Genomic DNA, 24,713 nt, shown 5'->3' with positions numbered 1-24,713 from the left:
CAAGGGGAGGGCGTGTCCCCTGTCATTGCCTTCGGGAACAGAGAAGCAGCTTTCCACATGGCAAACCCTCCAAGTGTCCCTATTTTCCAGAGACAGTCCCGGATTTACAGAAGCTTCCCCGGTTTCTGATTTGAATGTCCCGCTTTTCCTTAGCACGTCCCTGTTTTCACTGGAGAAATGTTGGAGGGTATGGAGTTATCCGACCCCCTGAGCCATCTGAAGGCAGCCCTGGATAAGAAAGTTTTTGTAATGTTTACTTTTTATTATGTTTTTATATATGTTGGAAGCCACCCAAAGTGGGTAGGGGACAAAGAGTAAAACGGCAGCAGCAGCAGCAGCAACGGAATAATAGGACACCCCTATTTTCATGAGAGAAATGTTGGAGAGTATGGCTTTCCTCTCTTCCCGAGTAGGCTTCATGGTCCCCCGCCACGTGTGCAAAGCAGGAGGAGAGGCTTTCTTTGTGCAAATAAAGGGGCCGACAGCAGCTCCGCGGTGCCATCCCAGTTGGACTTCGGGGCCGAGGAAACAACGCTCATTCCGCTTCGACGCCATAGCGGGCGCCGTCGAGCCCCGCCGTCACTGGAGCCCCGCTGACCTTTCCAACTGCGCGCCCTGGAGAAATGGCCCAGCGGCTCCTGTGCGCGCCTCTCCTCAGCCGAGGCCTCCGGAGGCCGAGAGCAGCCGCGGGGACCCCCGCCGTCGTTATGCAGGCGAGCTCGGCCAGCTCGAGTGCCGGAGAGCCGCCCGGAGAAGGTTAGTAGTTCTCCGGTTTTGGCGAGCGAAGACGAAGAGCCCTTTGGAAAGCACCGGGGCGCGCGTAACTTTTTCGTTTCGGCGCAAAAGCGAGCCTCCTCGGCGCCGGGGCGGGCCGGGCTGGGTGTTTTATTCTGCAGCCGCGCGGCGACGCCTGCAGGTCAAGCTCCAGCGCTGCAGAAAGGAAAGGAAAATGCGCCAAGCAGAAATTCAGCAGGTCGAGTACCCCGGTCCGCACCCCCATCAGCTGCTGGCTTGGCAGAAGTCCTTTTGATTTTCGACTTGTATGCAGCACAAGGCTGTGGTTTTTAAATGCATCTATTTATTTGAAAACACACACACACACACACCTTCACCTTACAGTCACAGGGTGGTGTACAGAAGCAAAGCAAATTAAACTTAATGGAAACTGGACCGGATTAAAATTCCAACAAGAGAAGAAAGCAACATCAGAAATATGAACAGTGCAAGATGGGAACACTCATCAAAGTCGTTGTTGCATATTTGTTTATACCCCATCTTTGACGGAGACTCCAGGTGGCTTGCTGATAAAATAACTGCTGCAAACATCAGGGGAACAACTCATTAAAAACAATTAAACATTAATAGGATTAAAACTATCTAGCTATCTAGTTATAGGATCAATTAAAAGTAAATTTATCCAAACTATCCGCCACCTCCTAAGGATGTGCAACGTTTGCTGTTGTCTGAAATAATGGTGTCAAGTAGTAAGATGGACCTCATTGGACAGGGAGCTCCATGGGTGTGGAGCCACCACAGAAATGGCCCTTCCCTGTGTCCCATGTGTTGGATCTCCTCCAACACAGGGACCATTAGGAGTGCCTCATTTGCTGATCTCGGTTCGATACAGGAAAAGGTGCTCTTTCAAGTACTTGGAATTAGGTGCAGTACGGCCAGGAAAAAAGATGGCACCCTTTATCTCTGTCATGAACAACTAAGGACACAATCCTAACCCTAGATTGGCAGAGATGAGGGAGTTAGGATGTGGCAGACCTCCTGTTCAGCTGAGAGGTTCCATGTAGTGAGTTTGTGGCTCTTTGGGGATTTAAACATAAGGAACCTTCTGGTATGAAAATCCACATTAGGGTTAAAATGTTAAGTTTGGACCCTTGCCTAGCTATAAAGCTCACTGGGTGACCAAAGATTTTTGCCCGTAACCTTGAGGTCTAGAAGCATGAAACGTGAAAGCCAACATTAATCAAAAATTGGGTCACGTTCCCCTTCCTTTTTAAAAATATGAAACGAGGTAAACTAGACTAGGTATAAGACTTCCTAGAGCTGACTGTGCCTCCTTGCAGACTGTATAGGCAGTCCAATAAAAGATGGCGCACATTGCTAATACACAGTGGAGGTAATTTCACAGGATGTGAAGTGGCTCTAATTGTGCTTTGATTAAGCATGCTCTCATGCGCAGTGAGAAGGAACTTGTTCAGAGACTGAAGTCCTTCATGTTTGAGTAGGCCGAGTAAACAGCTGTGATACACATAGACTTTGATCCATCAAGCCACCCTGTACCTACATTTAAATGAAAGGCATTTCAGGAGTAACTAAGCATTACTAAAGACCCTTCATACTGTAGCCTCCTGGTTTTTGAAAAAATATTTTATTTTCTGGTGGTCTTTCTTACCAATTCATGTGGTAGTAGTACCTATTGCGCATGCTGAGATCAATTATAAACTGGCTCGTGAGCTTTATGTTATTTATGCAAACATCAGCAAAAAAATATGCCATTAAAAACTTGCTTACCTTGGCTGTTTAAAACAAAACAATGAAATGAATTTAGTTATGCAACTTGCAGTGTTACAAATTATGTTTGTAGGCATGAAAATAACAACTGGTTTTAAAATACTCATCACACTCATCTTTGTTCTTTGAAGGAGAAAGAAGTGTCTCATAATTAGGGTTGCCATATTTCAAAAAGTAAAATTCCTGACACCCGCAAAGTTGTTGAGGTGTTTTTTTTGGGGGGGGGAACCATGCCCAAAAATAGTGATTTTAAGCTTTTGGAGCTGTTTCTGTTGCTTTTTCCATCGTATTGGCATACATCTGGGTTTCCCCTGACATTATTTTGATGATTGTGCAAAATTCCCCCCTGACACCATTTTTATACTCGAAAACCAGGACATATCGGTAATTTTCCTGACATATGGCAAGCCTACTCATAATTAGCTAAGGTCAGTAATATAAGAGCAAGTTCTGCCTTCCTTAGGGTTACTGATATTGGGAGATGACTCATTAAAAAATTGAACATCTATTTTCCATTTTAATAATTTAATAACTCCAGTGTTAGTTAATTTGCATTGTGGATATTTCAGTAAAAACAAGGGCATTCAAAGCACATGCATTCAAAGCAGGCCTAGCATAGGGAGAACTTTCCACTGCAGCCACCTGAGTTCTTGGATTCTCCTGAGAGTTGGGGAGGGACTTTGGGGAAGGTGTGGGACAGGGGAATGGAAAATATGAGTTAATTGCCTCTAGCTAATTTCCTCGGATTTTCTCCCCAAGGGGAGGAAAGAATTTGTTATTTGCATAAGTGGCGCTGTGGGTTAAACCACAGAGCTTAGGGTTTGCTGATCAGAAGGTTGGCGGTTCAAATCCCCATTACGGGGTGAGCTCCCGTTGTTCAGTCCCAGCTCCTGCCAACCTAGCACTTCAAAAGCACGAATTGCAAGTAGATAAATAGGTACTGCTCCAGCGGGAAGGTAAATGGTGTTTCCATGCGCTGCTCTGGTTTGCCAGAAGCAGCTCAGTAATGCTGGCCACATGATCCGGAAGCTGTACACCGGCTCCCTCGGCCAATAAAGCAAGATGAGTGTCGCAACCCCAGAGTCGGCCACAACTGGAGCTAATGGTCAGGGGTCCCTTTACCTTTACCTTTACCTTTACCTTTACCTTTACCTTTACTATACTTTGGATGGAAACCAGCTTTTGAATGTTGTGAAACACTTGTTTGGAGAGCCATTGCCCAAGATGGAATCATGTAATCATAGAATTGTAGAGCTGGAAGGTACCCCAAGGGTCATCTAGTCTAACCCCCTGTAATGCAGGGATCTCTGCTAAAGCACCCATGACAGATGGCCATCCAGCTTCTGCTTAAAAGCGTCCAAGGAAGGAGAGTTCACAGCCTCCTGAGGGAGACCGTTCCACTGTTGAACAGCTCTTACAATAGAGAAGCATTGTGGTCCATTAGACAGAGATTTCTATCTGGAGTACTAAATTAAAGTAACTCCACTGGCTCATATGTACTGGAAACAAAATGCATGGCTTATTTGAGCTGTTTCTGGTTCTTTGTTGATTTAAAGTGGAATTTGTGCTCCCCCCACCCTTGTTTGTGAGATACACAGGCTGTTCATGTTGGAAGCATGCACATTTTGCTGCAGGTGGCATGCACCCAAGTTCCACTTTGGACGTCAAAAAGAGGTGTGAAAGTGAGACCGGTTGCTTTGCCTTCAGTGTAATTAAGGCAACATTTCTCAGCTCCCAAAAATTTGGAGTTTGTGAAAAAAGGAGATTCATAGCAAGAAAAGTGAGGAATTTGGAATCTGGGGGCTATGTGCCTGACAGTTTGGGTCGAGAACAAAGTTTTAAGATGATTCCTCTAAAACATTTTTCAACCTAAGACATTCCTTCTCAATTCAGTTATTTCTTGCTGTGCTTCAGCCCATTTTTAAAATAAAAAAATCCAGCTGTTCATTATTATTAATTTCCAGGAAATGCCCAGTGTCTTATTTTTATTCTTTGTATCCAAGCCTGATGATGAACTGCCTCACATTCTGTCTCTGGCTATTGTCTTTTTTTAAGGGAGTGGACAGGGAACGACAAGCTGCAGACAGATTGAATCCAGCCCATAGTGTTAGTTGTGTTCATGATGACATTGTAAACGTGATACAGTATTAGCTTTACCTAGTAACCGTTTCACGTGTCATCTCCTTCAGCCAGTCTTCCAAAATGTTGTTTACTATATTAATGGGTGCCTCTAAAAAGGAAAAAGGAAAAGAAAGAATTAATAACCACACACCAGGATTTCTGTTTGACCTGTTCTGTTTTCTTAGGAAGAAGGAATGTAATTACTGAAATCCGAGGGACCATAATGACAATTGGCATCAACAGGCCGGAAGCCAGGAATGCTGTGAACCAGGAGACTGCAGGATTGCTGGTGGAGGCTTTCAGATCGTTTGAAGAGAACAGCACGTTGACTGTGGCTGTGCTTCATGGGTTGGGTGAGGCCTTTATACTGTATTCCTGGGCCATTCCTGAGCCTATGCAATAGCCATTCAGGGCCATTGGCAATGCAAGAGAACTGTCCAGAAACTGGGTGTAACTGGGTGTGAGGTAAAAAGTGTATTTTTACCCAGCAAGTGTCTTCCCAGCAAGGTGTGCTGGGAAGAAGTGGGGGGGGGGGATACACACAAAGACAGACATCCATCTTGGGGCAGGATGGCTGAAGGCGGGCTGGGAAAGATGCATGGCTCTCTCCAGTGCTGCACTGCTGTGGGGAAACAAGTGCCTCTTGAGATGACCATGCTGTAAGAGCTGGATTCCCTCCCTCCAAACTCAGATGTAAATATGTGAATAAATCATATTCTTAAAGCTACAGCAACCTCTGCCACCTCTTCAATTCTCCAGAGGAGCAGAGACCCTGGAATCCCATGAATGGCTCTGCAGGGAATGGGGTGGCCTGTAACAATATTCTTCACTCATGCTCTCATTCGAAACCCAGCCCCTTTCCACCCAGTGCCCAGTGTTTTGCATATACAGTAAGCCCACAACTTCCACACATTTAATTTGTGAACATTCAGCTTTAGGCACATAGCAAAAGAAATAAATGAATGAAAAGTGGGCAGAGTTCTGGGGAAAATAACCTTGGCAATCCCACCAACCATTGAACCCAATGGGCTTTGACTAGACGTGGCTTTGACTTTTAGCACAATCCAAGGAACATAACCCCCACACAAATTGCGGGCCTACTGTACCTTTAAAACTGAATTTTGAATAGACACAAGAGCAAACTGATGCAAAAGGTATGAAGGGTGTGTGTGTTTCATAAAAGCCTTAAAATAATTTATCTGCCGTGGCTCGGGATACTTGCGTCAGCAACCAGAACTCATACATACCTACAAAATGACTTGTATATGCCTCACTTCAGGTAAGGCTCACTTTGAGCACATTGAAGTTTCTTTTGCTCTGTGTCAAGGATGGTGCCAGGTATGTAATAGTTAGGGATTGTGTTTCCACATCATAGTAAACTATGGTTCGTGGTTTACGGCGAACGTGTAGACTACTCCCACTTTGCTTTTCCCTGGTAGTGAGTAGGAGCAACCATGATCCTTGGCTTAGCGTTCCATCTGAGCTGCAGGTTGTGGTTTGCTTCACTTCAAGGAAACCATGGTTGATAAGCATGGAACAAACCTTGGCTTCTGATTGTGGTTTGTTTGGAGAGAAACAAACCATGATCCCCAGTTTGGATGCAGCACTAAGCCAAGCATTGTGGTTTGTAGCTCCCACTTGCTTTAGTAGAGAGGAGTGAAGTGGGAGCAGTCTGCGTGTTCATGGTTTAACCATGGCTTCCCGTGATGTGCAAACACAACCATGATGTCATCTCATTCATAACATGAACCCTGATTGGCTAGAATCACATTGTGAAGGATAAATTAAGTTTTTAACCAAGGAAAACAGAGCTGGCAATGGCAATGGCAATGGTCACAAATAGGCACAAAAAAAATGAATGTTCTTAATGGGAGCAGTGGTTATTTGGAGTGAGGCTTAAATTTTTCCAGGCCTTCTGAAAGCAGTTCTTTGAACCAAAAAACTGAAATGGGCAACCCACTCAGCACAGCCTTTAAAAAATTGGCCATTGTGATATGTGATAATGAATCACACATTTAAATAAGCGAGTGATAGTTGCAGCTATCGGCATGACAGCATAAGAAGCTTTCAGAGAGAAGCAAAACAGAGCCCTGGTTTTCTCTTCCTCATCTCTCCTTCCTCAGTAGATGGTCTACTTAACAATTCTGCTCTATAATTACAATATTTACTTTGCTGAGATAAAGAAAAACAGTATTTAGTGGAATCAGAAGCAGCTGCATTATTGGTAGTCTTGACGGGAAAGGATAGAGATTACAGTTGGAAACTTTAAAACAAGAAAGATTTATGTATATTTATGTTTTTTTAAGGGCTTTGTCCCCCAAGGATGTGTATACATAAGGTTATTTTTAGACCATCAATTTGATTGAGAAAATTATAGTGTTGGGACTTGAGCCGAGAACAGTGGTCCCATCTGTTAAACTCATATCTGGGTGATGCCTGCTTTGTGGCCTTTAATGTGCTGGGCTCAGCAAGTGAGTGATTCCCCTCCTCCCCTCACTGTACAGTTGCAGAGCTGGATCTTAAAGTAAATACTGCGGGCACTCGTGCTTTGGTTTTCATCATGGTGGTACAGTCAACAGCAGCTCTTTCTTCTGCTTCCAACGCACACAAGAAGTCATGGTTCCCCCGCCGCTCAAGAAAAGGCTTGAATTAGCTGCCTCTGCGGTAGAGGAAGAGTAGGGAGACACGGTTTTGCTGATGACGTGGAGGATGTTCTGGCCGGTATACATGCCACCAGGAACCCTTTGAATGAAATTCTTGGCTGTGGTTAAAATGCTTCTTCGGGGGCAGAGGGGGGAATGATGTGCCCTTCTTAGGTTTTTGTACTGGAAGTTATTAAAATGCCATTCTAAAAGGGAGTGAATTTGATACACTTACGTCCCCCCACCCCAATTTCAGGTTTTGGCTGTTCTAATTTAAGATTTAGGATGAAAAGCAATTTTGATTATTTTAATTCTGTGCTTTGTGCTTTGTATACTGTAACTTTGTGTTGTGAACTGCCCTGAGACCTATGGGTATAGGGCGGTATACAACTTTAATAAAGAAGAAGAAGAAGAAGCTGTTGTTACAGATAGGTAGCCGTGTTGGTCTGCCATAGTCAAAACAAAATTAAAAAATTCCTTCCAGTAGCACCTTAAAGACCAACTAAGTTAGTTCTTGGTATGAGCTTTCGTGTGCATGCACACTTCTTCAGATACACGTGTATCTGAAGAAGTGTGCATGCACACGAAAGCTCATACCAAGAACTAACTTAGTTGGTCTTTAAGGTGCTACTGGAAGGAATTTTTTTATTTTGTTTTGAAGAAGAAGCTGGTTGATTTGGCCTGCAAAGTTTAATTTAGTTGATCACAAGCTGCAGACCAACCAGCAAAAAAGGGCAAAAGCAATTTTAGACTGCATTAACAGGCACATTGTGTCCAAATTATGAGAAGTGATAGTTCCACTCTATGCTGCATTTGGTCAGACTGCATCTGATGCAGGTGGTTTAAACCACTGAGCCTCTTGGGCTTGCCAACTGGAAGGTCGGCAGTTCGAATCCCCGCGATGAAGGTCATTGTTCTGTCCCTAGCAGTTTGAAAGCACACCAGTGCAAGCAGATAAATAGGTACCGCTGCGGCAGGAAGGTAAACGGCGTTTCCATGCGCTCTGGTTTCCGTCAAGGTGTCCTGTTGCGCCAGAAGCGGTTTGGTGATGCTGGCCACATGACCCAGAAAGCTGTCTGTGGACAAATGCCAGCTCCCTCGGCCTGAAAGCGAGATGAGCGCTAGAACCCTATAGTCGCCTTTGACTGGACTTAGCCATCCAGGGGTCCTTAACCTTTTTATTTGATCAGACTGCATCTGGAGTATTGTATCCAATTATGGACACCACGTTTTAAGAAGGACACCACCAAACTGAAGTACACCCAGCGGGGGTCAACCAGGATAGTCAGAGTTCATCAGAAACATAGTCCCATGAGAGACTGTCGAAAAAGCACCATGGGTGGTATTCATCTACTTGTTACTCAGAGACCCATTGAAATTAATGGACATGATTATTTCAGTAGGTCTGTTCTGATTAAAACTTAGTTTTACCACCCAGTGTGTTTAGCCTAGTAAGATAAGAGTAAGTGGGGGACGTAATAGTGGTCTTCAAACAGCCGAAGAACTAACATGCAGAAGATGGAGTGGCCTTATTTTCTGTGGTTCCATAAAGCAGGTCTAGAACCAATGGGGAAATTGCAGGGAATCAGCTTTTGCCTAAGCATTAGCAGAAACTTCCTGATGGTAGGAGCTGTTAGACCACGGGAAAGGCTGCCTTGGGCAGTGGTTTGCTTGAGATATATACATGGAGACTAGATGGGCATATGTCAAGGATGCTGTAGTTTCATCCCGCTCTGCAGGTCTTAGATGATCTCAAAGGTTGCTTCCAACCCTGCCATTCCATGAAAATGCCTCTACCCCATTGAAGAACGTCTAGAATGGCTCAAATAACCTAGCCTAGCCAAACAATAAAAGAGGCTGAATAGAAACCAAACTTTTTTCTTCATTCCATAATCTAAACTTTTATGTGTGCCTTCTTCTATGTGTGTGTCTTTTAGGTGGCAATTTTTGTGCTGGTTATGATTTGAAGGAGTTGGCGCACGCCCCAGCCTCTATCAAATTGGAACAAGATGTCACCCAAACGCCTGGCCCCATGGTATGTTCCGGAGGGAAATCCTGACGATTTTCTGAAAAACTGATGCCCTTTTCCATGGTAGTGTTTTGTTTCGCTATGGAAACCACAGCGCTTTTCAGTTAAAGTTACGGACATTAAAAAAAAAGCGGGAGAGAAAAGAGGAATCTTCCCTTCTCAGAAAGTAACTCAAACCAAATGGGATTGTTTTCCCAAAAGAAAAGTTGTAAGTTGTCTACTCCCAGCAAACGTGGGAATCAAGCACTCTGCCCTGTGTTTTATATAATGTGAACTCGGTGTTTGAGTGTGCAGTTGTGGTACCTATGGAAGCAGAGGTAAATTATGCAGTGTGGATGGGAAAGCCGTGATCCAGCCTACATCAGCATTAATTTGTAGTGCTGCTTCTTGCTTGCTTGTGAGTCACACAACACATTGTGTTTCCTTTGTGTATTACTGGCCTCAATGGACAAGACTGAGTAACTCATGACCCTCCACATGTGGTTTGACTACAGCTCCCCTGACCATTGGCCACACAGCCTGGGGCTGATGGGAACATCTGGATTAGCCACTTTGTACTGATTCATCAGGATTATATTCTTAAATGACTTCAGAGAAGACGAAAAAGATGTGAGAAGAGGTGCCATGAAGTATGGGTTTCTGTTAGTTTTGAAATAAGTTTAAAAGCCCTGTCATGATAAGGGTTGCTTACCCAAATTCTAGTAGTGATGTATGGAAGTGAGAGCTGGGCCATAAAGAAGGCTGATCGCCGAAGAATTGATGCTTTTGAATTATGGTGCTGGAGGAGACTCTTGAGAGTCCCATGGACTGCAAGAAGATCAAACCTCTCCATTCTTAAGGAAATCAGCCCTGAGTGCTCACTGGAAGGACAGATCCTGAAGCTGAGACTCCAATACTTTGGCCACCTCATGAGAAGAGAAGACTCCCTGGAAAAGACCCTGATGTTGGGAAAGATGGAGGGCACAAGGAGAAGGGGACGACAGAGGACGAGATGGTTGGATAGTGTGCTCGAAGCTACCAGCATGAGTTTGACCAAACTGCGGGAGGCAGTGGAAGACAGGAGTGCCTGGCGTGCTCTGGTTCATGGGGTCACGAAGAGTCAGACACGACTAAATGACTAAACAACAACACCAACACCCAAATTCTGGGTGGGCAGTGGTTGCGGCCTGGCATGGCTCCCTCGTGGCTGGCTATTGGGATCCTCCAATTGAATCTGACAAAAATTGAATCTGGCAAGGCCAATGATGGCCTTTGTGGGGGGTGGGCCCTAACCCAGGCACAACCCTGTTCGATTATTGGCCTTCAGCCAGAAGGCTAATACAGGTTACATGCACAATGCCTGAGCCAAAACCTACCTACACCTGTAATCCGAATGGACAGTATAGGACACTAACTTCCAGAGATGCCTCAGAAGTCCATTTGGGTGTTTATTTAGCTGAATGTGTGAAGGGGCTGTGGGGGTCATTGTGTGTGTCTCTTTGTTCCTCTGAAGCTGGATTTTAACTGAATGTGACCAAATGTTCTCCTCCCAGTGGTTGGGAACACCATGTGAATATGGTTTCCAGTTACAGGAAGGACTGTAACCACTTCCACCCGAATGCTTACCAGCCCCTGTCAGACCTTCCCCCTCAACATGGGAAGAAGGGTAGCATACACAACTCCTCCATGGACACAATCAACAAATGCCTGAATATATTTTTTGGTTTCTGGAGACTTGGACATAAAGGGCTGCCCTCAGTAATCCTAGATGTCAGTATCCTAGATCATCAGTAAGCCTCTTGCTTAAGGGACGGGCGAAACTCAATCAACTTCTTTTTCCTTGGTAACGCCCTGTAATTTCCAGCTAACCTTTTGACTATATGCTCTGTATCACTGTGAATGTTATTAATGCGTTGTCTCTGGTGCTATACCAGCTGCACTGGCTCCCGGTGGAGTACAGGATCAGGTTTAAGGTGCTGGTTTTAACCTTCAAAGCCCTATACAGCCTAGGGCCCTCGTACCTACGGGACCGCCTCTCCTGGTATGCCCCACAGAGGAACTTACGGTCTTCAAATAAAAACACCTTGAAGGTCCCAGGCCACAGAGAGGTTAGGCTGGCCTCAATTAGAGCCAGGGCTTTCTCGGCCGCGGCTCCAATCTGGTGGAACGCTCTGTCACAAGAGACAAGGGCCCTGCAGGACTTGACATCTTTCCGCAGGGCCTGCAAGACAGAGCTGTTCCACCTGGCCTTTGGTCAGGGCGCAGCCTGACTCCCTCCTTTGGCAATCTTTACAAAACTTTAGTTTATGGTTGCCATCAATTTTGATTTTAATTAATTTTTATAATGTTTTTATAATGTTGTACTGTTTTAGTGTTGTTAGCCGCCCTGAGCCCGGCTTGGCTGGGGAGGGCGGGATATAAATAAAATTTATTATTATTATTATTATTATCAATACTGATTGGAATATATCCTAGTCCTATTGAATAATAGTTCTAACACAATTCCAATACCTGTTACAGGGTCCTTCGCGGATGAAGTTTTCTAAGCCAGTGATTGCTGCGGTAAGTGGATATGCAGTGGCTGGTGGGCTTGAGCTGTCCCTCCTGGCTGACTTGCGTGTGGTAGAAGAAAGCGCTATCTTCGGAGTGTTCTGTAGGCGTTTCGGTATGTTTCGTGAATTGCATGGAGTTTGGTTTTGAATGGGTATAAAAAGGTGCGTGTGCCCTGTATCTTTATAGTCAGTACAGCACATGGCCTCTGATTAGTTGATTAAGCTGCTAATTAAGGCTTACAGCACTGACCTAAAACAGGATAGGCTATAAAAGTATAAAATATCAAAAGAGATTTTTTTTTACATGAACAGTCTACTATACCTGCTCAAAAGACTTGTGAGCAGATCTGCATAGCTGACTTACTGAGTATATGTAATAAATACACAGTAGGGCCAGTTTGGCTCAGTGGAGAGATCAAAGCCATTTCGTCTTCAAATTGAATATATTTTTGCAGCGCACGTCATGTTCATTAATTTCAATGTGTTTACTCTGAGCAGAACTTTGCTGAGTGCCCCCCAATGGATTCATGGAGATTTAGGGAGGAATGCAGTGTTGCCCTGATGGTTCCATCAGGGAAAGCATTTTGCCTTGCCAGATGGAACGATGTCTCCTCTCCACCACCAACCCACACGCTGTTCCAGGGTGTATCGTAGCCCCTCCAGAGCCAATTTCAGAGAAGGTGGGGAGTGGGGTTAGAGGAAAGTCCCATTGCACAAGTGGAAGCCCTTGCCCAGGGCTTCCACTGATGGGTCTCATTAGTTGGAAGTGGAAGCCCTTGCTTCCACTTATTAGGGTCTTATTAGTTCATAGAACTGTAGAGTTGGATGGGACCACAAGGATCATCTAGTCTAGTCCAATTCCCTGCAATGTAAGGATCTTTTGCCCAACGTGAGGCTAAACCCCACAACCCTGACTTTAAAAGTCTCATGCTGTACTGACTGAGCAACCCCCAGGACAGTTGAATCCTGCCCTTACTCTCTGGCCACTATTCTCTGGCATTTCAGACAAATTGCTGACTTCAGTTGTTTCCTTGCTCACTACACTCATTTTGCACTAGCTAAAGTCAGCCAAGGGTACAAAACATCCGAAAAGGGAATCACCGCAGACCAGGAAAAGATGGAAATTCAACAGGTGCAGGAGACAGGTTCATTCACGCCGACGTTATTAAGCACAACATGTTTCAAGCAAATCAGTTTTAAAAGAATCAGAAATTGCTTGCATCTCTCGTAACTTCCTTATGTACTCAAAAGGAGCTACTAATTCCTATTATGGTAATGTATCTTTTTGTCGCCTGGTAAAGAGGCATTTGCTCAAATTGCACTGGTGTCAGAGCTGCCTCTAGGTCCCAGCTCACAGAGGACCAACGCCAGGCTGATATTATGTACAAAAGTCTTTATTGAAGTATAATTTCCATTTTAAAGCCAGAGCGTGCAACCCTACGTCTAGACTCTAGACAGGCGAAGTCCCCTCTGAGTCACTGCCCTTCCGCACCAGTTTAAGATCCTAGCCCGGCTCCACCTCCTGCGCTGTTCCTTCCTCCTCTGGGTCCTTCTGCCCCCTGGGGTTTCCTCCCTCCTGCACTCTTCTGACGCTGACCCCCCTGGGTCTTGCCCTTCCTTCCGGTGGGCTTTAGGACCTGGCTCCCTATCCGGGCTACCTGCTGTGCCGCTCACCTGTACATTTGAACTTGGCGCGCGCGCCCAGCCGGTGACTTTCCTCCTGACCGTTTCCCCGCTCTCTGATGGAGGCGTGGCCAATCCTGACTCATCTCCTCCCTCTGGTGGTGGAAAGACTGGTCCCGATGCCTGGGACTCCTCCCCCCCACTACGCTCTGGTGGGGAAGCTGTTCCTGATTTCCAACTGCTGCTCAGGGAGTCCCCGCTGGCCCCTTCCTTCTGGGGTTTCCCCCTTGCCCTGGCCATCGGCGCTCCTCTCTGTGAATCTTCCGATTCGCTGGAGAGACTCGTGGACTCTCTCTGACCACTGTCACTGCCTACACCCCCCTCGTATTCCTCCTCCTCACTCTCCATTTGCTCCTTCTCCTGTGTCTCTGCTCCTGAACCCCTGACAACTGGGATCAATGCAACTGGTATCAGTACATTTGTCTCCTGCGCTTGTTGGAGTGTTGGAAGTAGCCGTGTTGTTTGCACATCACAGTAAGCTGGAAGCCACGCAAGGGCTGATTGTGCCCTGCTCTAGCTGTGGAGAAACAATCCTTGGCAACGCATGATGTCTGCTCAAACAGATAATGATTGATAAGCCAAGTGCAAACCTTGGCTTAGGGTGGTTTGCTAGGAGTGAATCAAACCATGGTGCTTGGCTTGCACATGACCCTAAGCTCAAATATAACAATTTGCTTCTCCCCAGGGAGGAACAAAGTGGATGTGATTGGCTTGTGCACAGTAAACCATGGTTTATGACTTACTGCGATTGTGAACATAGCCAGAGTCTCTGTAGGGCACATCTCATTGCTTACCTTTTGGCCATGTGTTTCATGATAAGAAGGCAGTTGGATGGTAGATGAGGATTATACATGCCTTTATCCCACATTATGGGAGTATAATGTGTTAGGGTTGCCATATTTTGAAGAGCAAAAAAAGAGGACACATTTGCCGACTTTTACATTTGATGAGTCTCATTTTGCATACTCATGAAAAAATGAACGTGTCCTAGAAAAAGAGGACACATGGCAACCCTAGTTTCAGAGACATTAACATTCCAGTTTGCTTAAAAAATGGTTATTTGAGTGGGGTTCTCCCCCCCTTTAACTATTGTTGGTTGGGGTTTTTTTTAGGTGTTCCGCTGATAGATGGTGGCACTGTTAGACTACCAAAGCTAATTGGCCTTTCACGCGCGCTGGATCTCATTCTCACTGGGCGGCCTGTTGGTGCGCAGGAAGCATTTCAGCTTGGACTGGCTAATCGAATAGTTCCCAGTGGCCAAGGTAGGTGTCTTTCACAGCATGTCATTATTAACTGGGTTTAAAACCAGTCACAGTCTCACAACATAACCTACCTCACAGATGCAGATAGGTAGCCGTGTTGGTCTGCCATAGTCAAAACAAAATAAAAAAATTCCTTCCAGTAGCACCTTAAAGACCAACTAAGTTAGTTCTAGGTATGAGCTTTTGTGTGCATTTTGTGTGTATCTGAAGAAGTGTGCATGCACACGAAAGCTCATACCTAGAACTAACTTAGTTGGTCTTTAAGGTGCTACTGGAAGGAATTTTTTTATTTTGTTTTGACTACCTCACAGAGTTTGTTGTGAGGATAAACTGGGGAGCGGGAGAATCACGTGTACCTTCTTGTAGAAAAGATGGGGTATAAATCAAGTAAATAAATAAGATTGGACAAATCCAATGTATTATTGGGCTGCTACAACCTTGCGCGTTTCAGTTTCTTTCAACCTGAATGGAATTAAATGCACCGAGTGGACTGCAAGACTACAGCCTTTGTTGTGCTGAGTCATGTTTTTAGATAGGGAGATGACTTTTGGTCAAGATTGGACCAATAGGCTGGTGCAGCACAAAGGTCTAACCCAGGCACCCCCAAACTTGGCCCTCGAGCTGTTTTGGGACTACAATTCTCATCATCCCTGACCACTGGTCCTGTTAGCTAGGGATGATGGGAGTTGTAGTCCCAAAACAGCTGGAGGGCCAAGTTTGGCCAAGCCTGGTCTAATCTGTTGCAGGGCCCTGTTGGCATCTGCTGTAGTGAAGCCTTCACTGAGCTGGTGTGCACCACGAGTTTTGGATTACAGCTCCCATCAGCCCCAGCCAGCATGGCCGATGGAAGTTGTAGTCCAAAGTGTTCAGAGGGTTCCGGGTTTACAAAGGCTGCTTTAGATAGACTAGCAGGCAAAAAGCAATTTGGAAGCCTAGCTTTCCAGGGTTTTTTTTCCCTTTCCCCCATGGGATGGGTGGGAGAGGCTAGGCAGGATGCCTCCCCCCCTTTCTCAGAGCCGCGTAGAACACATATGTCGCATGTGAACGTATAGCATCCTTTCTGTAGCCAGCAACTGGCAGTTCTTTGCGAACTTTCATTTCATTCAGAAGACAGAACCCTGATTTCTGTTTAATTTAGAGCGCGGGTTTGACAACATGGAAATACATTTCTTCCAATAACAAGGGTGTGTCCCATCGTGAAAACACATTCCTGCTGCTAACCTTTGACCACCGAGGGGGAGCTACCTCCGTTAAGGTAAATGCACACAGCAGTTCTCTTGACTAGACTCCGGAGGTTTCCTGCAGAAGGAAAAAGGAAGACCCTTCTGAATCAGGCTTTAGCTCATTCTGAATTGGCATGGAAGCTGGCTTAAAAAAATGACCAGCAACAGCTGCTTTGATTCAGCTTAAGCTAGTGGGGCTGCTGCTGTTCTCCTCCCCACCCCGACTTGTTAACAAAACGATGACAGCATGTACGTATCTGAATGCAAAACAGGCTTTGGAAATTGCTGGTGGGGTGAGGAATCCGTATTGTAGCAGAGTTTTAGAAAGGAAATAAGCCAGGAGTCAACTAGCCATAACAAAAAAAGTACAGATTCAGACGTTTCCCTCTCTCTCTTTTTAAGGCTTTCTGTGCAAGCGGGTGTGTTAAAATTTAGATTATTTTGATCGTGGAAGTGTAATGGTGGGGTGGGGTGAGGGAGATCATTAATAACACAGTAAGTTATTCAATCCCTCCTGAAGCTGCCGCCATTCTTCAGGTCCAAGAAGTGACTAACGTCTCCACAGACTTTCTGCCCATGTGCTCTGTGCGTCCTGATATCCGGATTCCTTTTTAAAATTATGGCTGTTTTGCTTGGCACCTGGAGACGTATCTTTTGAGACAAACATGAATGAAACCCTGTTTTGTTTACCATAAGCCAGGGATGTCCAAGTGGGAGCCTCCTGTGGACCAGATCCACTCCCCCCCCAAAAATTTACCTGTCTCCCTCTAGCAGCCCTTCCAAACCTAATTGGAGATGTCTTTTCATACAGTTTAACTTGTAAGAAACAGAGTAAATGTTTTCAAGTACAAGAAACTGAGGGTGAGGTTTACCTGGGTCTGGGATGGGAGCAAGTCCTGCTGAACTCAGCGGGAATTTGTTTTGATCAGACAAGCGTAGACATGCACTAAATGTGGCATCTCTTTTGGATTTTATAAATATATGTATGTTTGAAATATACTTGGAGTCGAGTGTGAATTTCATGCTCTTTTTTCAGCTCATAGTAGTAATGAATGAAGCTTTCCCCAAAACGTCTAATTTCAAATTTATTTATTTACGGCTATTAGCCCATAAAATATGTACACCCAAAACGTCTAGCTATATATACATTATTTACACAATGGGCCCCGCGTGATTGGCTAAATGTGGGGCTGCTCCTGTAAGCCAATCAGGTTGCAGATTCGCCTCCTCCAGAAGCCTGATTAGCTGCTCCTGCAGGCCAGTCAGGTCGCTGATTCACTTCCATCTAGAGCTGGATTGGGTGGCTCCTGTGGACCAATCAGACTGTTGCATTATGGATTCTATTGTTCTAGGATTCAGCTCAGTACATAACAATGTTAAATTATTATTATTATTATTATTATTAATAATAATAATAATAATAATAATAATTCAATAGTAAGTAAAGCACATACAGTCCATAACTGGAAATCACTTTACTGCTTAGGAGCAACAGTTGCAGGGCATATTGAGCATCCTTCTGTCTCAAGAGACAATGGAATGTGCCTCTGGGGTGAAGTCAAACTGCTGCATTAGCAGCAACAAAGTGACCTCTCTGGGATGCAAGCCTGGTCAGTGAGTATGGAGGTCCTGGGCTACCCAGATGACAAGACACCCCCCCACACCCCCGGCTGTACTCCTGTGGTCCAAAGCAGAGCAGAGCAATACGTTTGGCACCAGCTTGGCTGCAGGAATTGCCGGAAGGAGCCGTACAAGGCGCCATCCAATTGTCTTAGGGAGTCCACTCTGGATTTGGGTTGGGTTTACTCCTTAGCCTTTTCTTTTCCCAAAGGTGTCCCACACGGCAAGGCAGCAGAGGTTTAGCATCAGAGTTTCCCTTCTCCTAGATGGGCTACTTTCCCAGGTTGACGAGCCCCATCTGCCCCTCACTTCCCTCTATGGCACACGCAGAAACTGTCTTCTTGACCATTGGACCCACTGTTGGTCTTGTCTGCTCAAATCACCGGAGCCTGTCTTTGCATGCAGGGAAAGTCCCTAAGTCACCAAGCATTTGAGACCCATCAGCTACCCTCACCTGGTTTAGCCGGCTTCACAAACAATTGTTGGCATACAGAGTGGCTGCCAAGAAAATAGAAGTCTGCCAGCTCCTTTCTAAAGCCATAGGATAGGTAACATGTTGAACTTCAGCTTCTGTAAGCACCAGACAGCATGGAAGATGGTCAGGGACGATGGAAGTTGCTGTTGAACAACTGGAAGGCCATAGGACTTTGTACTTTGCCATTTTGGGCCTTCCAAAGTCTGCTTCCTGGAATCACCAGGGAGCAAAATTAGGGCTTTGTTCAGGCTTAAATTTATTAAATGTCATATCCTGTGATTACTCCTATTCTCCACCTTTATAATTGTGGTACTGAAAATCAAAACACTTTAAAAAAAAAATAAACTCAAAGCCACATGTTAAAAAGCCACATGTTCTTAGTGACAGAATTTGTATGTACAGTTCTTAATTACAACATAGACCAAGAACAGACTTGTGCTTCTGTGCTTCTTATTTATTTATTATTTTAAATGAAATAAAAAATACCATAGGCGACAGGTTGCACCTAAGCATGTACCCCCCCCAACTGCCCCTATTTCCTAAGGTGAATTCTTGTTTCTTGTTGCTTTGTCCATGGCAAAGCCCATATTTTTGTATTTGGGGAGGCTTTTGAGAATTTGCTCTAAACAATATTTGCACATTGACCTAAGTTGCTATTCCAGCTCCCAAAAGTTAAATACCCCTGAGGATTGGGTGTGGGTGAACAGATGCTCTGTGCCTGGAGACAGAGTCACTAAGCAGGGGTACAGCTTGACATTTGTACACACTGTATCTGGTTGTGCTTTTGAACTGGCTAAGTGTAACCATATTTTGGGAGAATTTTTAATAAAATGCATTTATTTATTTATTTTGCTTTTTAAAAGTCATCTGAGTCCCAGGCTGTGGTTGTTAACTTAATTCTTTTCTGGTTGTCTAAAGACAGTGTGGCTACTTCCTCTCTAGCCCTTTGTAGACATTGCCAAAATAAGGGCCTGGGCAGTCCAGGGACCAGTGTCTTAGTTCTGCTACCCCCACTTGTGTTCTCATCCCTCTCCAACTTGCAGAAAACTGTCTTCTGAAATGGGGAGGCAGCAGTATTTGTGGAGGCTTCCTGTGTGTTCTAGAATCTTGGAAAATCCAGGTTCTAGAGCCCCAGGGGTGTTCCAGAAGTACAGGAGCCCCCCCCCCTTCAAAAGGTCAGCCTCCACCAACTCATGATAATGGTGAATTGTGTGTGTGTGTGCGCAGAGCTCGCACTCTTGTCCTCACTGTGCCTGAATAGGGCTTTAGTCTGTCCCACAATTCCTTACTCATCAAGATAGATACTAAATGTTACAGAATGTATTTCAGCTATTCCATAATAAATATAACTGTATCAATCAGAAGATCCTTAAGTTTTGGGTTTTTTGTTTTGTTTTGTTTTAAAGAATGCTTAAATTTGGGTTTGTTTTCTAGTTTGCTATAAAAGAAAGTGTTGTGGCCATTTTATTAGCACACTGCATCAGAAACTAGTTCAATCACAGAACTTAAACAAAGCTCTGTACAATTGATGGAGAAGAAGAGCCTTCTGTAATGTGTGATAAATTCCAGTTAGCGAATTCTTTTTATTTTGTATTGCTTGTCCGTGGCAAATCACGGTCTCTATTTTGGTGATGGCATGTGGTGGGAGAAAAAGGGTAAATATATGAGAGTCCCTGTTTTTGTCTGTGACATTTTGGGGGCGTATTTATTGTTTTAGCTGTATTTTATTGTTTTGTTGGTGAAGCGGCACCTGCAGGTTCTGGTGAGATCTCATCAAAATCTCATGAGATCTCGTCAAAATCTTGCATAATATCTTGTTGTGATATGGCACTGCCACTTTGCAGGTGCTGCTGTGCAGCCCAGGTAAAGAGGCGGCAGTAGCAGAATGGCACCTTCATGTTTCGTTGATGCGCTGCCCCTGGCTGTAGGGCCGTCTTCTCTGCCTGTCCTTCTTTCCCTTCCCTTCCCTTTCATGTCCTCTGCCCTTTGTCCACTATCTTGTTTTAGGTGGTAAAGATTCCATCCCTTTTATACAGTATATAATTTCTACATCATGCCTAGCACTTGTTTAAGCACCTACAGTGGTACCTCGGGATGCGAACGGGATCCGTTCTGGAGCCCCGTTTGCATCCTGAACAGAACGTAAGATGTGACTGTGCGTCTGCGCGTGCGCGGGACGCGTTTCGCCGCTACCGCGCATGCGCGTGACGTCATTTTGAGCGTCTGCACATGCGTGAGTGGCGAAACCCGGAAGTAACACGCTCCGTTACTTCCAGGTTGCCACAGAGCACAACTCGAACGCACTCAACCCGAAGCGCATTCAACTCGAGGTATGACTACTATTTCTTTTTGGAAGAGGCCAGGGGTGTTCTAACAACTGAACCTTATTAGGAATTACTTAATTAGAAGGTGAGTAACAGTGGAGAAATTTCCCCTTTTTAAGATGGTTTCCCATCACTCCTTATCCTCTCATGCAGCTGCCAGTGGACAAGTGGACACATTCAGTTCACATCAGGTAATGGCCAGGCCTATGAGACCTAGTCTGTGCACCGCAACATGTGCCTCAAAACACACTCCCATAATCCTTTGTGACACAGGGGTCGCATGGCAGATGTCCAGAGATTCAATGCTAGACGTTGACACAGAAAATATTTCTCAGGCACTTGATCGCACAGAAGGAGGAGATGAGGGGTGAGTTCTAACTCTAACTTTAACAGTAAAAGGGTAAGGAGTACAGAACCCTCTCCCCAAGCGCTTCTCAGCTGAGTACAGAAAAAAATAATAACTTCAGTTGGGTGGAAAGCACTAGAGGAGATGGCTCTGGAGAAGTAAAAAATTGTTATCAGCTCCCCAACCCATGCCCTGCCTTCTTGGTTAAAATCAGACCACAACCTCACACCCGTCTTTCTGCATGTTTGAGGCAGTTCTATATTTAAATGCACAGAACTGCTGCTATCTAGCTTGACACTTAGCCCTTGGCGCATATGTGTACATTTCTATATTGGGATGTATTGGAAGTACAAATAAAGTTACACTGGGTTAAGCGTGGACATGGATAGTCAAACAAAGTTGTGATTATGTGCAGAATCGTAAGTATGAGGGTTTTTTGTGTGTGTTTTTAAATCGCTTTCAAATGTTTATATAAACAAACAATATTGGTTTCTTAGTGATGTTGTTATTGAATTAATCAGTGTTTATTCACCGCAGCCATCGCTCTCTCTCTCTCTCCCTCTCTCTCTCAAAGATTTTGATCTGGGAGATCCGTGCGATATTTTTGGAAAAATATTTCTGGGCAAAGAAAAGGAGTGGTTGCTAGTTGTGTGAATTAGCAAGGTGTTCATGGGATCAGTTGCTCTGTATTTCACAGCCTTGTTTATTGTGACCACAGGCTTCCCAGCAGATTATCAGAGAGGCATTGATCCTCTTAACACCACTATGCATTGCTGTTGGTCTTCTTCTCTGGACTGAGGTCACAGTATGGAGCAGAGGGGTGGGGCCTGTTTCTCGCAGTTTGGAATATTCAGCTTTGAAATGTGTTTACTTGCCTTCAGCCAGATTTGTTTTGCAATGTGTTCAGCAAATGTTCTTGCAGAAAGATATGCAGGCAGCTGTGAAACAGAAAGTCTTGTGCTGAAGCTCCTGGCATCTGTTGTGTCTTCCTCGGTAGCAGAATATTCTCTTCTAAGCCAAGCATTCATCCCTCCCTTTTACTCTTTGCAATTGATTCCTATTACATTGAGGGTGTTTTGAGATTGGCATTACCTTGAGGAAATGAAAGGTTCCAGGTTATGGAAATGTAAAGGCAGTTTATATATAAAAAAATATATAGCGCTAGTACTTAGAGGCTTGACTTGAAGGCATTACATGAAATGTAGAACATGTGTGAATTCGTTTTAATGAGTTGTCTGGAAAGAATGAAGATGATACATACATCATAAAAGCCTATCTAACTTGCTGAAAAGCATAACACGTATAGAGCAGGAAATTAGTGATCTACTAGGTGAGCTTTGACTCACTGTTTTGGAATTACTGGATTAATACACAGGAATCACTGCACCAATAAAGTGGTACAAAGCAGAATGAGAACGAAGAGTAGACAGGAAATAATAATTGAAGCAAAGTCTCCATGGGATTAGAGATGGCAATAAAAATTTCTGTGATCAAGGACTTCCACTCCACCAGGACTTCCTGCTCATGGAAGTTGCCGCTGTGATTTTTGCTTGAAGATTATACTTTTCCTCTCATAAGTTAAGCAACAAATTGGGGTCAGTGGATCATGATAGTGTTCCCATAACTTCTGCTAGCTGAAGTTCATCTACCTTCTGAATTAAAATGAGAATCTCTTTTTGCTCTTACGTCTCAAAGAGGTTTGCTTTTAGAGTCTGGAAGAATTATTCACTCTATGATGAGAAGCCGGCTTGTTGTATTTCTGCAGAAGTATATAAGTATAGAAGATTCCCACCTCCCTTTTCTTCCTGACCTTATACTGTACTCAACACTAATGTCTCATAACAAATGTAACTGATCTGTAGAAAAGACTGTACAACTTGAAAAAAGAGACAAGGCATGTACTTTCATAAAGCAAGAAAATCTTTTTAATAATAATAATAATAATAATAATAATAATAATAATAATAATAATAAATATATATAGAAGATTTGAAAGGAGGCAAACCCAGAGCTGGGACTTAGATATAGAACAGGCCACATCCTGTAAGAAAATGCAATTTCTCCACTTTGGAAATGACCTTAAGGTCCATAAATAGCAACACTTTGGAAGTCCCGAACCCCAAGGAGGTTAGATTGACCTCAACCAGGGCCAGGGCCTTTTCAGCTCTGGCCCCGGCCTGGTGGAACGCCCTACCGCAGGAGATCAGGGCCCTTCGGGATTTGACATTTTCTGCAGGGTCTGCAAGACGGAGCAGTTCCACCTGGCCTTTGGGCTGGACTCAGTCTAACCCCCCCTCTCATTTATTTTCTTGATGGAACCCCTTATATGGGATTTGTATATAAATTTTCCCTCAGCTCTTTTTGCTGGCCTATGTAGGACCAGCATGGATCGTCCTGGTGAATATTTGGTGTTTTCTCCCCTTATGGCTTTGATCTATAGCAGGGGTCAGCAAACTTTTTCAGCAGGGGGCCGGTCCACTGTCCCTCAGACCTTGTCGGGGGGGGGCGGACTATATTTTTTGGGGGGGGAATGAACAAATTCCTATGCCCCACAAATAACCCAGAGATGCATTTTAAATAAAAGGACACATTTTACTCATGTGAAAACACTAGGCAGGCCCCACAAATAACCCAGAGATGCATTTTAAATAAAAGGACACATTCTATTCATGTAAAAACACGCTGATTCCCGGACAGTTCATGGGCCGGATTGAGAAGGCGATTGGGCCAGATCCGGCCCCCGGGCCTTAGGTTGCCTACCCTTGATCTATAGGCTACCACTAAAACGAGGCTGCATTTTAAGCTGTATTCTAACTTATATTTTAATCAACTGTTTTTTGTTTATGTTTTTACTGTATTTATATTCAGTGTTAGCTGCCCTGAGTCCGGTCTTGGCCAGGGAGGGTGGGGTATAAATAAAAAATTATTATTATTATTATTATTATTATTGAAGAATCCATTCACTCCCAGTGCAGAGATGCTGTCAGAATAACGTTCTCTCCGGGGAAGCTGATTGGAAGGAGACACAGAACAGTGAGCCATACAGAGACACACTGAGACATGAGTGGGTACTCAAGTCTAGGTGCAGGGTAGTTTTTATTATTATTCTGGTTCACTTTCCTTAATTTTAAAATATGGTTGTTTTCCCCTTTTCTTTCTTCCAGCCCTCCAGCATGCCATTGAATTAGCAGAACAAATTTCAGCATTTCCCCAGCACTGCATGCGCGCAGACAGAAATTCTGCTTACTACAGTGCGTTTGATGCCTCTTCCTTCACAGAAGCCATGCAGTTTGAGTTCGACACTGGAGTAAAGGTGGTATTAGAAGAATCTGTTCCTGGTGCTAACAAGTTCAGCTTGGGGCACGGGCGTGGTGGGGCAAAGTTGTAGCAGTTGCGTATAATGGCTCTTCGCTTTGAACGCCCGCTTTATAATAGAAATAAATCTATGTTGCACTTGCAAAATAAGAAAAGCCACATGCAGTATATATGCATATCCCACTGAAATGCAGCCTTTAAAAATGTTTTATAGAAAATCCACACTTGAACTAATGCTAATGAGGGCTATATTTTTCAAAAATGTAAACGTAGCTAAGAATTGCCAGCTATTTGTATATTTAAGGCCTAAAATGGTCACAGAATCACTGCAATTCTTACCCGGAAATAAGTCCCATTGAACTCAATAGGACTGCTCTATTAGTGTTTTTAAATGTGCCCATGACAGTATGTGTTAATTATTGCTTCTGAACTCATATTTAGTTCTCTCATTTTCATCGAAAATGTTTCTTCCTATAAATGCTTACATTTGTTGTTGTTGACAAAATACTACTGATCCCTAATAAATATTGGTCACTAATGTGTATCTGAAACCCTAAGGAAATAGGTTCCAAAATAGTCAGTTAATGAAGCCTCAATCCAGTACCTAGTTGCCTGGTAG

The 24,713-nt window shown here is 44.3% G+C and overlaps 1 protein-coding gene across 1 annotated transcript; it reads left to right on the top strand.

The window, feature by feature from the left end:
• The first annotated feature begins 480 nt into the window (after positions 1 to 480).
• On the top strand, positions 481 to 24,249 carry LOC309348074 (enoyl-CoA hydratase EchA19-like). The gene is made up of 6 exons (XM_081873159.1): positions 481 to 756; positions 4,830 to 4,997; positions 9,224 to 9,321; positions 11,815 to 11,959; positions 14,642 to 14,791; positions 23,944 to 24,249. The coding sequence occupies exons 1-6, from the start codon at positions 624 to 626 to the stop codon at positions 24,165 to 24,167; spliced, it is 918 nt and encodes a 305-aa protein (XP_081729285.1). The 5' UTR covers positions 481 to 623; the 3' UTR covers positions 24,168 to 24,249.
• Positions 24,250 to 24,713: the final 464 nt, after the last annotated feature.

Source organism: Podarcis erhardii (genome assembly GCF_964252035.2).
Source record: "Podarcis erhardii genome assembly, chromosome: 8".
Lineage (NCBI taxonomy): Eukaryota > Metazoa > Chordata > Lepidosauria > Squamata > Lacertidae > Podarcis > Podarcis erhardii.
The sequence above is the reverse complement of the archived record's forward strand: the minus strand, read 5'-3'. Positions and strand labels throughout refer to the sequence as shown.